The 13,709-nt window shown below is 38.1% G+C and overlaps 1 protein-coding gene across 2 annotated transcripts in view; it reads left to right on the top strand.

The window, feature by feature from the left end:
* The window catches only part of NTRK3 (neurotrophic receptor tyrosine kinase 3), a 295,014-nt gene that overhangs the window by 125,643 nt on the left and 155,662 nt on the right, over positions 1–13,709 (top strand). For both annotated transcript variants that reach the window (XM_039358815.1, XM_039358816.1), the window contains exon 12: positions 3,254–3,356. In XM_039358815.1, coding sequence (XP_039214749.1) covers positions 3,254–3,356 — 103 coding nt within the window. The remainder of the gene's footprint in view (positions 1–3,253; positions 3,357–13,709) is intronic.

Below are 13,709 nucleotides of genomic sequence, written 5' to 3'. Positions count from 1 at the left end.
TGCCTCATTGTTGACCGGTAAGCAGCATATCTGGGTCTGAATGTTCTTTGACATTGGTGCAAAGGGATTATGTAATTAAGTGCCTAGGAATTCTATGTAAAGAAAAGTGGGTGGATAAACTGGTGGCTTCTATGCTAAATCTGAATATGGTTGCTGCATTCACATCATCATCTATCCCTGAACATGTAAACCATATGGTGGCTTACACGATGACCTGATTCATCTTACTTTGGAAGACTATCACCAGGTTCTTTCAACTCACAGGGCTGTAACCTTGCAAAGCCTATTTTAGTTTAGTGTAGTATATGAATCTAACCACTGAGCATTTGGCTGCATTCAGCTTGTAGAACACAATGTGTGCTAACCCTCCATACCTGATTTGTAATAAGCATGTCTTCCCATTCTTAGGGCCATTTGATAAACACAGCAAAAACAGATGCTCAAGAATTCCTTGGGGTATTACCACTTTGGAGAGAAGAAAGATGCTGAGGGAAAAATATAGTTGAATGAGCAAATAGAATACCAGGGCAGAGAAAAATGTCATATCTTGTTTTTGCTGTGGCGCTCATGTGCATTGCATGCAGTTTCTGTTCCTTAAGTTCCCCTTCCCCCTGGCCTGTTTTGGCTCCCCAACATTTCCACTTGTAGAAAAGAAAGCAGGAAAAAAAACCCAACCAACCTAGGCAGATCTGATAAAACACAACATGTATAAAATATGAGGATTATTCCAGACTGGAGAAGACAATATCCTGCAAGCAAGAAAACATCTCTTTATTTTATGCAATGTGTATTTTATTTTGAAAATAAGTCGGGTTTACAATCAAAGCACAGAGTAGAAAGAATATTTTCTCAATAAGGAAGAGTAGGTCTTTTAAGAGAAGTCTTTCTGTGCACCCAAAAATGAAGGGTAAATTATCTGTCAATATGTTTACCAGAAGTATTTGAGCTGCCTCCAGCAAAACTAATTTTCATTCTTTTCTCTTTTGCTTTTCTCCTGCCTTATTTATGGATCCCATTGCTATCTTTCCACCCTTTGCAAAACTTTTTCAGCTATACACAACTTCTCCTGTTGTTCGCCTTGAATGTTGTCTGTGGGTCATTTTTCCCATTACATGGCAGAGAGCCTGGGCCTCCCACTTTGATTGGGGCCGCAGCAAATCTTGTCTTTCTGCTAAATATGCCAACATGGCAGACCTCTTTGTCAAAATGACTTGACCTCACTTACACATTGCTTCATTTGTAGTTGTTAGTATACTCACCCTTTACAAAATCTGGAATGTGTGAAATGCCCTCAAGTGGTTAACATCATGTTTCCTAACAATTTGCAGATGAATCTAATGGCACTCTTACACAAGTCCTTTCTTATATCAAGAATTACTGTACAACACAAACAAGATTTTAACATCTCGGGAAGGGCTGGTTGTGATTGTTAAAAGCAAATATGTTCAGTAAGGCACAAACACTTGTACAATAGGAATCTCCTCCATCAGATGAATCCAATTCCAGTTCATAAATTCTGTTTTATAAAGGTGACTCTTAAAGGTGTCAAGATATTCAGGTGCTTTAAATATAACTGCCCTTCTGGATAAAACTATCACAAAATGCCTTTCTTTAGCTGGTACAAGTATTGTACTGATTATAATGCATTTTTTTTTCCTATTAGTACTTCCCATTTATGACTGTGGTCCTTTGCTGCCTTAAAATGTCTGCCAGCTGAATTGATTATCCTGTAAAGTATCATAAGCCCTTTGGCATTTTGAGGGCTGTTGGTTTAAATATATAATGTTTTGATTTAAATTGCCTTCAGCTTCTTCATTCCCCTTTGCTTATTTTGATGCAGAAGGAAAGTTCACCAAGGTGTACAAATGGAAATGGAAATTTGTTCCCAGGAGTGATTGATGCCAGGTTTCAGATTAGCTCCATATCTTTGACCATCATTGGCTCCAAACAAATGCTCTCTGTTGAGTATTAAGAAAACTACATACAGAGAGAGAGACACAGAGAGATATATACACACACAGAGACACACACACAGAGAGACATATATATTAGTTTCCCTTCACTATTTATTGTATCTATATTATGTGACAGTTTTTGTAAATGTATTTTTTTTATCAGTGTAAGAGAATTCTTTAGCCAATTTGTCCTTTGTTTAGACCTAACTGGAGCAGAGTTCTAGATCAAGGGTCTTCAAACTTGGCAACTTTAAGAGTAGTAGACTTCTTAATAGTGCAGAAAGCCAGGAATTGCAGTTGGTACCTTTAGAGTCTTTTAAATTAAATTAAATGATGATGATGATAATTCATTTGTTATAATTCATATACTTGCAATATTAATTTTACACATAGATTATTATCTGTAGATCTTGGTGACATAGTGATTTTATAATTCATGTTAGCTTTTAAAATTTATCTTCAGTTATATCTCTATACTTTTGCCCAGATTATATACATTTCCACTCTATTCACTTTTCTCTTTAAAACTTGAAACTTTCCATCTTAGTTTTAAGACTGTTACACCGTGAGTCTCTTAGATTCTGTTGGAGGTGGGCAGCACCTTAATGGAAATAAATAGCAAAAACTTAATAATGGTATTAAAATTTTAATTTGTACAATTGATCCAAATTTTAGTGTTTTTTGTAACCTTTCGATAATTATCTTAGTGGGATGGCTGTAATTATATTTTTTTGAATATTATATTGGTGGATGAGCAAAATAAAATGACTTGACAACTTGGTCCAACAGCAAAGGGCACAATAATAATTGAGCTCAAATATTGGAAGGTATTTAACTCAATTAGTTGAATTCTAGAGCAATAATATATTTAATTAGATTTTTTAAAGGAATTAAACAGTGTGCCAAACCTTTCTAATACTTACCTCTGAAGGATGTGTTATTAATTTAACAGGGAAAAAAGTTGAATGCATGTTCCTTGTTCTGCTATAGCTTTATTCTTTTCCTTGCTCCTGATGGTTTCTTGTACTGTCATGTATTTCTTAAGTTTATCTATTTCTTTCTCTCTGAATCATATAAATATGCATATAAATATGCTTCTCTTTCATTTTAATATGTAAGAGAAACTTATAACATTTATGTTGTTCTTGCTTTATTTGACATGAAGACAGTTTAATTATTTTAATCATTTAGTTACTTTCAGAATTCTCATCAGTGACTGTAAAAATAAGATTACTTCTATTAAGACAAAGTGATTTTGAGCATTCAAGAGCCTCTAACATCCAGGATGTTCTTTATAGGTATCTATCGCAGTGGGTCTTGCGGCTTTTGCCTGTGTTCTCCTGGTGGTCCTATTTATTATGATCAACAAATATGGACGGCGATCAAAGTTTGGAATGAAAGGTACAAATCAATCCTTTCTCCCCACTCCCTTTAATGAAGTCAATGCTGGTAGAGGTAGGGGGGAATCTAAATCACAGGTTTTCTGGACGTATTTTAGTTCAGGGATTGCAAATAACTTCATATTGGGAAGACAACTGTGTGGTGTAAACAAGTATATATTAAAACTAATGGAACAAAATCAGGAAGATCCCAAGTATGTGCTGTATTAAAAAGAATAGGATTCAGAAAAAGCAGAACATCTGGGCTATTATGACTGGGGCTCACTGGTGCTAATTGTTGGCTTGTTATGTATGTCATGCTGGACTTCAGTTTGTAAATGTACTTAGTAGTAAGTCATAACTGATTCACTGACAGAATGAAAGTGGCAGTCTCAAATACTAAAGGGAAATCTTAGGGAAAAATGATTCACCATTAACTCCATAAGGAATGTGGTTATAGTTCAGAGGCAATGCTGAATTGAGTGTTGAGGGCTCCTCTTTTAGACTAGAGTTATGTGTCCATCACTAGGAGAAAACTTTTGATGGGCACTTTTTCTAGACAAAATGCAGATGCCCGGTCAGCTGATATCCCAAGTAACTACTGCTGCACTTCAGAAGTACACAATTATACATGCCAAATGGGGAAACTGTCAGGTAGCCATCAGTCTTTTTTTTAAAAAGAATTTTTTTAAGAGATTCACAGAGAAAGAGAAACTGCAGTGACCCAATTAAGGTTGGCATTGATATTGTTGCCCCAAAGGTGCTTTTTCAAGAGGCAATTGGACTGCCTTGTTTTTCTCTGAAGATGTTTCGCTTCTCATCCAAGAAGCTTCTTCAGCTCTAAAGAAACTTCTTTGATGAGAAGCAAAACGTCTTCAAAGGAAAACAAGACAGTCCAGTTGCCTGTTGAAAAACCATCTTTGGGATAACCATGACCTGGATGACTCAGACTCTCCATAGACATTGACATTCTTGAGGCTATATAACCACCCTTTTCTCCCCATGCTTCATCTCTCCCTGTGTCTGGAATGTTAAGTTTAAAAAAATGACAACAGAGATGAAGTTTCTAGAATAGCCTCAAAAAAAAAAAATTCCCTTCATTTCTGGACTTTTTCTTATTTGCATAATGTTGATCAGGGGTCTTCAAACTTGGCCCTTTTATGACTTGTGGACTTCAACTCCCAGAATTCCTCAGCCAGGCACGCTGGCTGAATAATTCTGGGAGTTGAAGTCCACAAGTCATAAAAGGGCCAAGTTTGAAGACCCCTGATGTTGATTCAGAGTGATTCATTTATCTCAAAATCATGTTTGGACATTTGGTTCTAAACCCATCCCTTCTAACCACAACACTGATTGGATTGCAAGGCACACACTTTCCTCTGCCTGTTCCTTCTTTGTAGGTTTAACTATTTGAGTATCCAGGTCTAGAAAGTAAATTGAATTGCAAGGACATTGCTAGTTGCATAAAGTGCCAAATCTGGTGGGCATTCAAATGTTGGCATTCTTATGCAAACAGTCAACCATCATTACTAACCAAAGTCCATGATAAGGAAGCAATGGTGATGTTTCTCTTCTCTGCTCATGCATCTTTTGAATACCCAAGTAGTAGGCTCTTTCAAGCACAATATATGTCCACGTATATCCTCATAAGGAATGATTTAACATTTGCGGTGGATAATTGTTGAAAGCATTTAGAAAAACATGAGTGTGGCTAATATCATAATTGCACTGTGCTTTTTGGAAGAAGGTGGAATAGGTGTAGCAAATAGCTGGAATTCATTCTCTTTTGGCTACACTTCTCTGTCAAGTTGTAGCCTCCACTATTTCTCTCATAAATCACAGACGTAAACTTCCCTCTGCAGAGTTAATTCTTCTTCTTTTTAGTGGCTTTTTATCAGTGGGGCTGTTAAGCAGAATCTGCAGTACATGAAGGTGTCTCAAACCCAGGGATGGCTGCATTTTCCTGCTTTTGATTTATCTAGTCAATAACTCTCTATAAGTACAAGGCAAGTTGAAAATCTCCCTATTTATGTGGTTATTCCTTCCTTCCTACTTTTTCCTACCTCCCCCTCTGCTCCCCTCTTCCGTGTTCCAGCTTTTGATTCAGGGCACTTCTCATGAAAGATAATGCTGAGATATTAAAGCTGAAATAAAGCCCCCACATTCCTCCATTGTGGTTGCTCATGTGACTGCTTTAATTGGGTGGGATTCCTTCTTCGTTAGTATTGAGTTAAAGCTCATCTGGGTTGTTTGTTAGCTTAATGGCACACATTTCAATTTGCTAAGCTGAGTCAAACAAACAATAATGCTCTTTCCTCTGCAGGGTATTACATGGGGCGCTACCTCTCTAAAACACCCTTGTCCAGATTATTAATCAGGCTGTGTATCAGCTGACATATTTTTGCTTGTGTTTCCAGGCACAATTCAAAGTGCATACTTTGAATAGCAATTAAGTTGGTCATTGCAAGATTATTAGGCCATCTGGGGAGGGAGGAAGGATTGAGATTTGGCGAAATAAGCACGGATTCCCCTTGCCAATTTTGGAAGGTATTCTCTAATGGGAGTGGGATTTAAGTGGAGATAATTGGCAGTCATTCTTTTATCTGAAGTATTGCTTCTCTGCTGCATTAATGGGATCCTATGTGTGGGATTTACTGAGAATCTCCATAGACAAGTCCTATGTGTAGTTTGGTAGCTGCTGTTCTCCTTCTGTATCAAGAACCCTCTTTTCATGATAATTAATAAAAATTCTAAAGCATTGTTTTCTGGATTGTTAGATGAGGAACTAAGGAAAGCTATAATTTAAGATGAAATCTGCAACATAATGTAGGAATAACACAGGTCATAGACAGTGGGGAGGAACGAAGCATGCCACTAGAAGGAGTCCCACTCTGTTTGTAGTGAGCAAAGAATTGTTGTTAGTTGCGAAGTCGTGTCCGACCCATCGCGACCCCATGAACAACGTTCCTCCAGGCCTTCCTGTCCTCTACCATCTTCTGGAGTCCATTTAAGCTCACGCCTACTGCTTCAGTGACTCCATCCAGCCATCTCCTTCTCTGTCGTCCCCATTCTTCTATTGCCCTCCATCTTTCCCAGCATCAGGCTCTTCTCCAGTGAGTCCTTCCTTCTCATTAGGTGGCCAAAGTACTTGAGTTTCAACTTCAGGATCTGGTCTTCTAAAGAGCAGTCAGGGAAAGGAAATAGAGGAAATAAACAAACAAAACTGTCTTCGATTCAGAACTCATTAGCAAATTTGCCCACCTCTCTGAAGGAAAATAATAATAAATAGGAAAGTATTCCCATCAAATGCCTATCAAAGAAAAGGATTGGGGGAGACATGATAGCTGTCTTCCAATACTTGAGGGGGTGCCACAGGAAAGAGGGGATTGACTTATTCTACAAAGTACCAGAAGGCAGGACAAGAAGTAATGGGTGGAAGCTTCTTAAGGAGTGATCCAGCCTAGAAATTTCCCAACAGTGAGAACAATTAACCAGTGGAACGGCTTATCTCTGAGACTTGTGAGTGCACCATCACTGGTTTTCAAAAATAGAGTGGACATCAATTTAATCAGGATGTGGCATAGGGTCCCCATTAATCTAAGACTTTGATGGTAGAGGATATTAAATTACTATTTACCCTTAATTCATTTTATCATCAGACGATTGTTTTGATATGAAATCCATAGACATAACTCTATATGGAAAAAATGCAGATTTTTTTTAACCAAGCCAAAGAAAAATTATGTCTTTTTAAAAAATCTGTCAATAAATGACAAAGGGTTAATTTAAGGGGAAAATAATCCAAACTGAGTTTTGTACTCAATTAAAAATTGTATACACAATTTTTAAAAAATACACAATTTAAGGGGAAAAAGTAATCCAAATTGAGTTTTACATACAGACACACATACTCACTGAATGGCCTTAAAACCATTCTGTTCCTCCAATGAAAATAGCAGGGTAAATGGGATAGTAAAATAACTATACGGAAAAGGTGAAAAGAAGAAGGAGGAGGAGAAAAAGAGACAATCAAGAATTGCTTGCAACTCACTCTGTGATGCTTTATAGGCTGCATTAACATTGGCTCATTTGCTATATGCTTCCATCAGCTTTGATCAGAGCAACTATATAAATGTGAATGTCAAAAGTACTTGCAGAGACATTCCACTACAATTTAGAATCAGTTAATAGGCACTTAAAACTAAGTGGCGTCCTATCTGATTATGATTGTGGGGTCCTTTCCCCCCATAAATATAGAGTACCAGTCCTCCAAGTTGATGGCCCAACAACGCCATCATTTTTATTTTAAGGGGAGCAGCTCGTTATTCAATTTTTTATGTATAAGATTTATAAACTGCTCCACTCCAAGGCTTTGGGGGAGGGGGGTGGGGGTGAGGTGGAATAAAAAAAAAATACTAGCACTAGGAGTTTCACGGTTTCTGGCCACAGAAGGACATCTACACTCAATACATTTATATGCATAGAGAATATGAAAGAATAAATGTATTAATATTTTGTATTTCATATTTCTTGTATTTTTGAACCACCCATCTCCTGTAGACACACACACACACACACACACACAGACATGCACAGGTGTGTGTGTGTGTGTGTGTCTGTGTGAAGAAAGTCATACATAAATATAAAAAGAAAATACAGAAGATATTTTTTTTCAATCAACAAAGATGATTAGGGGACTGGAAGCCAAAGCATGCTATGAACAATTGAGGGAACGAGATATATCTAGTCTGATGAAGAGAAGGACTTGGGGTGACATGATAGCAGTCTTCTAGTATTTGAGAGAAGAGGGGGTTGACCTATTCTCCAAAGCACCTGAGGGAAAGACAAGAAGCAATGGATGGAAACCTATCAAAGAAAGATCCAACTTAGAATCAAGGCAAAATTTCTAGTCAATGAGAACAATTTGTCAGTCGAAGGGGCTTGCCTCCAGAAGTTGTTTTTAATTGAAATTTTTGAAGAAGAGATTAGACAGCCATTTGTCCTGAATGTTTTAGCGTCTCCTGCTTGAGCAGGGGGTTTGTGCTAGAAGACTTCCAGGTCCTTCCAACTCTGATATTCTATAAGAGTGAATTATTCGCTACTCGTATAAATTAACACTTCCCACCTGAAAAAAAATAGGGATGTATAAATATTGAGATTACCTGCTGATCACAAGAGATATTTCTGCATGCATCTTATTTCCCTCTTCCCTGAAGTATATTTTAGACAGGGCATACTTGTAAATTGCTCATTTGATTATAGGGTCTGATCCTTAGAGGTTTTCTAGTCCAATCTGCAGAGACTCTGGCAAGGCAATCAGTAATATCCCCATTCTTATTTCTCTTGAATTGCCAAGGCAAGGAGTGACAATCTGCATTCCCCAGTCACTTTTACTGGTTCCTGTAATCTGCACTAATCATTACAATTTCACCCCAAATCAATATGCACTTTGTTACCATTTCAGAGCAGGAAACACGCAGAAGCTTTAGAATGGGCTCAACAAGGTTTTAGCTACTTAAATGTTCCTGCTCCCCAACGCTAGGAAAACACTGAAAAAATCTGAGTCCTGTCCTGTTAAGGCTCCATCAATTTTGCAGAAAATCCGAAGGCTAGAGGCGAAGTCTTCAATGAGAGATCCACTGGTTTAAACCATAATCATCTATTTAGCAGACACAACTTGCTAGAAAAATGGTGTAAATCTATCTTTAGACCCTAGCTCAAAATGAAATAAAATGGTTAGCATGCATAACACTGTTTTTCGTTCTTATCTAGGGTTTTTTCCTCACTCCATTGAAGCAGTGAGAAGTATATTTTTGTCATTAAAACAAAGAATATCTTAGTAGCCTGTCTGCTTCTCCAGGATTCTTCTTTTGGTAGTAGTTCTTAATATTATTTGTAGTGACGGTGGCATGCAGTAGGATAACATAGAATGGATAGAAATTATTTGCTGGATTCTACATGATACATGTTGGTTGCCAAATGCCCAAATTGTGATTATGTGATCATAGTGATGCTGTGATAGTCGTAAGTGTGCAGACCGGTTAGAATTCAATTTTTCCAGTGCTGTTGTGACTTTGAACGGTTGCTAAATGAATGGCTGTAAGCCGAGGACTGTCTGCATTCACTGACTTTATGCATTACGGGTAGTCCTCGACTTACAACCATTCATTTAGCGACCATTCAAAGTTACAACAGCACTGAAAAAAGTAACTTATGACCGTTTTTCACACTGATAACCATTGCAGCATCCTCAGGGTCACGTGATTTGCATTCGGATGCTTGGCAACTGACTGATATTTATGACAGTTGCAGTGTCCCAGGAGTTATGTAATCCCCTTTTATGACCTAATGACAAGCAAAGTCAAGGGGGAAACCATATTCACTTAACAACTGTGTTACTAATTTAAGAACTGCAGTGATTCACTTAACAAATGTGGCGAGAAAAGTCATAACATGGGGCAAACTCACTTACAAACTTCTCACGTAACAACATGAATTTTGTGCTCCATTGTGGCCCTAAGTTGTGGACTGCCTGTGCATCATACAACCAGCAAATCGCCCTTGACTATAAGCAGCAATTGGAAGCCCCTCAGCATGTTTTATGTCTGTGTGCATATGTGCGTATATGTATACTGTGAAATGTTAGCCATCTATTCAAACTGTTCTGTGAGTCTTCTGCACTTATCAATGTCTGTCTTAGCACAAGCATAAGCCTTTTGGAAAGTGCCATTTGAATCAGGGCATTTGTAAACAACCCCAAATATACTGTCTGCTAATTTTAAATGCAAAGTTACATACGAAAATGTGTTAAATCTCCTTGTGTTCCTGTACTGTGTATACTAAAGAAAATGCATAAATGAAAGCATATTACGGGATCATTATATCCCCAGGGGTATTTTATGGAGAGATTTATGCATTATGCATAAATATGTATTCATTGAAGTAACATGGCAAAAGAGCTGTATTTGAACATTGTGGATGTTAGATTTTATATACTACATTATCTTCAGGAGCTCAAGGGCAACATATATAACATTCGCTATTCTATTTTCTTTTCCGTATTGCCATACGTCGGTTCAAGAGAGAGCTACTCAAAGTAAGGTCACCCAGTCAGCTTCTGAGACAGAGACTGAATATTAATTTGACTCTCCAGTCCTAATCCAACCATTAATCTAGGGGTTAAGGCACCAGACTAGAAAGCAGGGGATCCTGAGTTCTAGTCATGCCTTGGCCATCAAAGCCAGCTGGGTGACCTTGGGCCAGTCACTCTCTCTCAACCCACCTCATAAGATGATGGTTGTGGGGATAATAGGAGGACAAAGATATGTTAGATACGTTCACTGCCTTGAATTATTTATAAAAATAATCAAGGTGCTGTACAAATAAATACAGAAGTAAATCACCACCAAGCGATGTCAACGGTGCTAATATTGAATATTCTTGAATATACTTATCATTGTTTGATTAGCAGCTAGGTCATTGCCCAAATCTTTTTATATTCTTTCACATGCTTTCCTTTTATATTTAGTGAAGTGAAGATAGGCATATAAGCAAAGAAATGTAATACTTTTAACGCAATGGAAAGTATTTATATGTTTTTTAGGCAATTCTTCTTGGAAAGAGCTAGTTGGGTATAGCGGTTAAGGCATTGGGCTTGAAACTAGAAGGCCGTGAGTGAGGTCCTTGGTGTTCTCTGAGCTTGGCTGGTTTGCAGACATTTCAATACCAAGTAGATAACATCATCAGTGCTAGTAGGAGTGAGGTTTGCTCTCTAGTGATATAAAAGTGGCTTGCTTTGTTAGTGTTGGTAGGAATGTTCTTGATAGCTCTGTTGTTTACTGTTTGATTGGTTGTCTGAGTTGGTAGTTCTTTGACTGGAGTATTGTTTAGTTTTAGAAGTATTTTTTGCAAAGATTACAATTGTGAGTTCTGATCTGAGGCCAGTCCCTTTCTCTCAACCCTTGGAAGGAGCCAATGGCAAACCACTTTTGTAAAACCTTGCCAGGAAAACTGTAGGAAGTTGTCCAAGCAGTCAACAAGATGTAAAAAAGATGTTGAGACTCTAGAAAGAGTACAAAGAAGAGCAACAAAGATGATTAGGGAACTGGAGGCTAAAACATATATGGAATGGTTGCTGGAATTGGGAATGTCTAGTCCAGGGGTAGGCAACTTTGGCTCTTTTATGACTCGAGGATTTCAACTCCCAGAATTCCTGAGCCAGCCATGCTGGTCAGGTCTAATGAAGAGAAGGATGAGGGATGACATGATAGCAGTCTTCCAATATCTCAGAGGTTGCCACAAAGAAGAGGGAGTCAAGCTATTCTCCGAAGCCCCTGAAGACGCAACAGATGGAAGACGCAACAGATGGAAACTAATGAAGGAGAGAAGCAACCTGGAACTAAGGAGAAACTTCCTGACCGTTAGAACAATTAATCAGTGGAACAACCTGCTTCCAGAAGCTGTGAATGCTCCAACACTGGAAGTTTTCAAGAAGAGATTGTCTGAAATGGTATAGGATTTCCTGCCTGAGCAGGGGGTTGGACTAGATGACCTCCAAGATCCCTTCCAACATTATTATTATTGTTGTTGTTATTGTTATTGCTATTGCTATTGTTATGAGTCACCAATGACTTGAAGACATGCACACAGGGTGATCTTGAAGCATGGGTGGCAAGCAAGAATGACAGTTGAATAACTTGCATCCAGTTGTCTATTAGCTCAGAGTAACCATCAGCACAAGCCCCCAAATAACAGTCTTAAATTACACGAAGGGAAATTCTGGATGAACGTGAAGAAAAGCTTCCAGCAGTCAGAACTGTTGTCAGAGGAACCAATTATAAAGAGAAATGTTTCACTGGATGAGTTCAAGAGAGACCAGCCTTTTGCCCAGCAGTCTTTAATGTGAATTCCTGCAATGATTGACAGTTAAACTGAAAGAGCCCTTTCCACTCTACAATCATTAGTCAATGACTTGAACTTTAAGGAGTCAAGGGAAAAATGTCTAAATGATATTATATGAGTCTTCTTTTGCTTGTTTTCACTGCTTAGAATTTTTTTTTAAAAAAGAACACCCTTTCATTCACAGTCATTTCTACCAGTTCTTCTAGCCATTTTTGCAGTTAAGAATGTTTTTTTTTTTCCAAATGACAGGAAATCATTAAAATTTCACTGATTTAACTTCTTCAGAAATGGTCATTCTTCTCAAATAACTTCAGCTAAGGAAGGACTGAGAGAGTCAAAATCACAATCTGGTTCCTTTTGTTGGCTCTGTCTAAGGAGGTGAGGACCAAATTTAACCAAAGGAATAGTTGCTGCAGTTGCTTCTACTCTTCTCTTCTTTATTAAAAAAAAGTTATAGAAAGTTAGTCAACATGTATTGCTTAAGCAACACTCTCTCTCTCTTTTTTCCCCCACAAATAGGCCTCCTTGGAGCCAAATGCTATTTTGGTCTTCCCCGTGGAGGTGTCTTGAGTTATGCTGACACACTTCAAAAGGCAGATTGCATTGTGCTTTTTTAACAAAAGAAAAGGAAGGGGAAAAAAACCAGATTTCATGGTTTCCCAGGCAGTCCTTCAAAATGTCATGTTTGCATTTTGACAGCTGATGTACCTATCTCCTGGAAAGGGGGCACGTTAGTGAAGTGGACAATAGTGGTGATGAAATGCCTCAGTTTTATTTTGCTATCCTCGATTCAAGTCATCCTCTGATGGCCAGGAATGTTGAAAACCCTCCCTAGGCATCTGGCATTTATCAAGTCATTGATTTCAGTTATTCTGATGGGAAACCCTTCAACTGTGCCACCGTTGGCTTAATCAAGATGCAAAGTAACCAGGGCAATAGATTTATAGTTGCCTACCTGGACCCTGATTTCAGTGGAACAGAGAGCCCATCTGTTTAGCCCTAATTTAACAGACGAATATAGAAAAACAAAGGTATCTAATTTTTCATTTGATGTTCTTGAAGATTCTGTGAAAAGTAATAACAGTCCAAGTGTAGGAACTGTGGAGATTGTGTCCCTGATAATAGATTCATCTCACTGTAAGTCATTGTTATGGCTGCTTGCATATGTTCCTAGTAGAGAAAGCATTCGTCCTTCAGGAAACTGATTGGTAGGCAAGGTCAAGAAGCCAGTGCAGCATAGCTTCAAGAAATGTTTTTTTTTTTCTTGTAATTAGTTAGAGCAGGGGTCTTCAAACCTGGCCCTTTTATGACTTGTGGACTTCAACTCCCAGTCTCCAAGTCTCTCTTTTGCATTGTTAAATGACTTGTACAATTCAGACCTTTTTTTTTTTTTTTCCTGAAGCCCAGCCCAGATTTTCTTCCTCCTATTGTGTTGTTTCTTGTGCCATCTTTTGGAACAATTTTGCTTGCTCTT

This window comes from Crotalus tigris, unplaced genomic scaffold (genome assembly GCF_016545835.1).
Source record: "Crotalus tigris isolate CLP2741 ecotype Arizona unplaced genomic scaffold, ASM1654583v1 scf7180000019068.10715455, whole genome shotgun sequence".
Taxonomy (NCBI): domain Eukaryota; kingdom Metazoa; phylum Chordata; class Lepidosauria; order Squamata; family Viperidae; genus Crotalus; species Crotalus tigris.
This window is presented reverse-complemented; position numbering and strand designations above follow the sequence as displayed.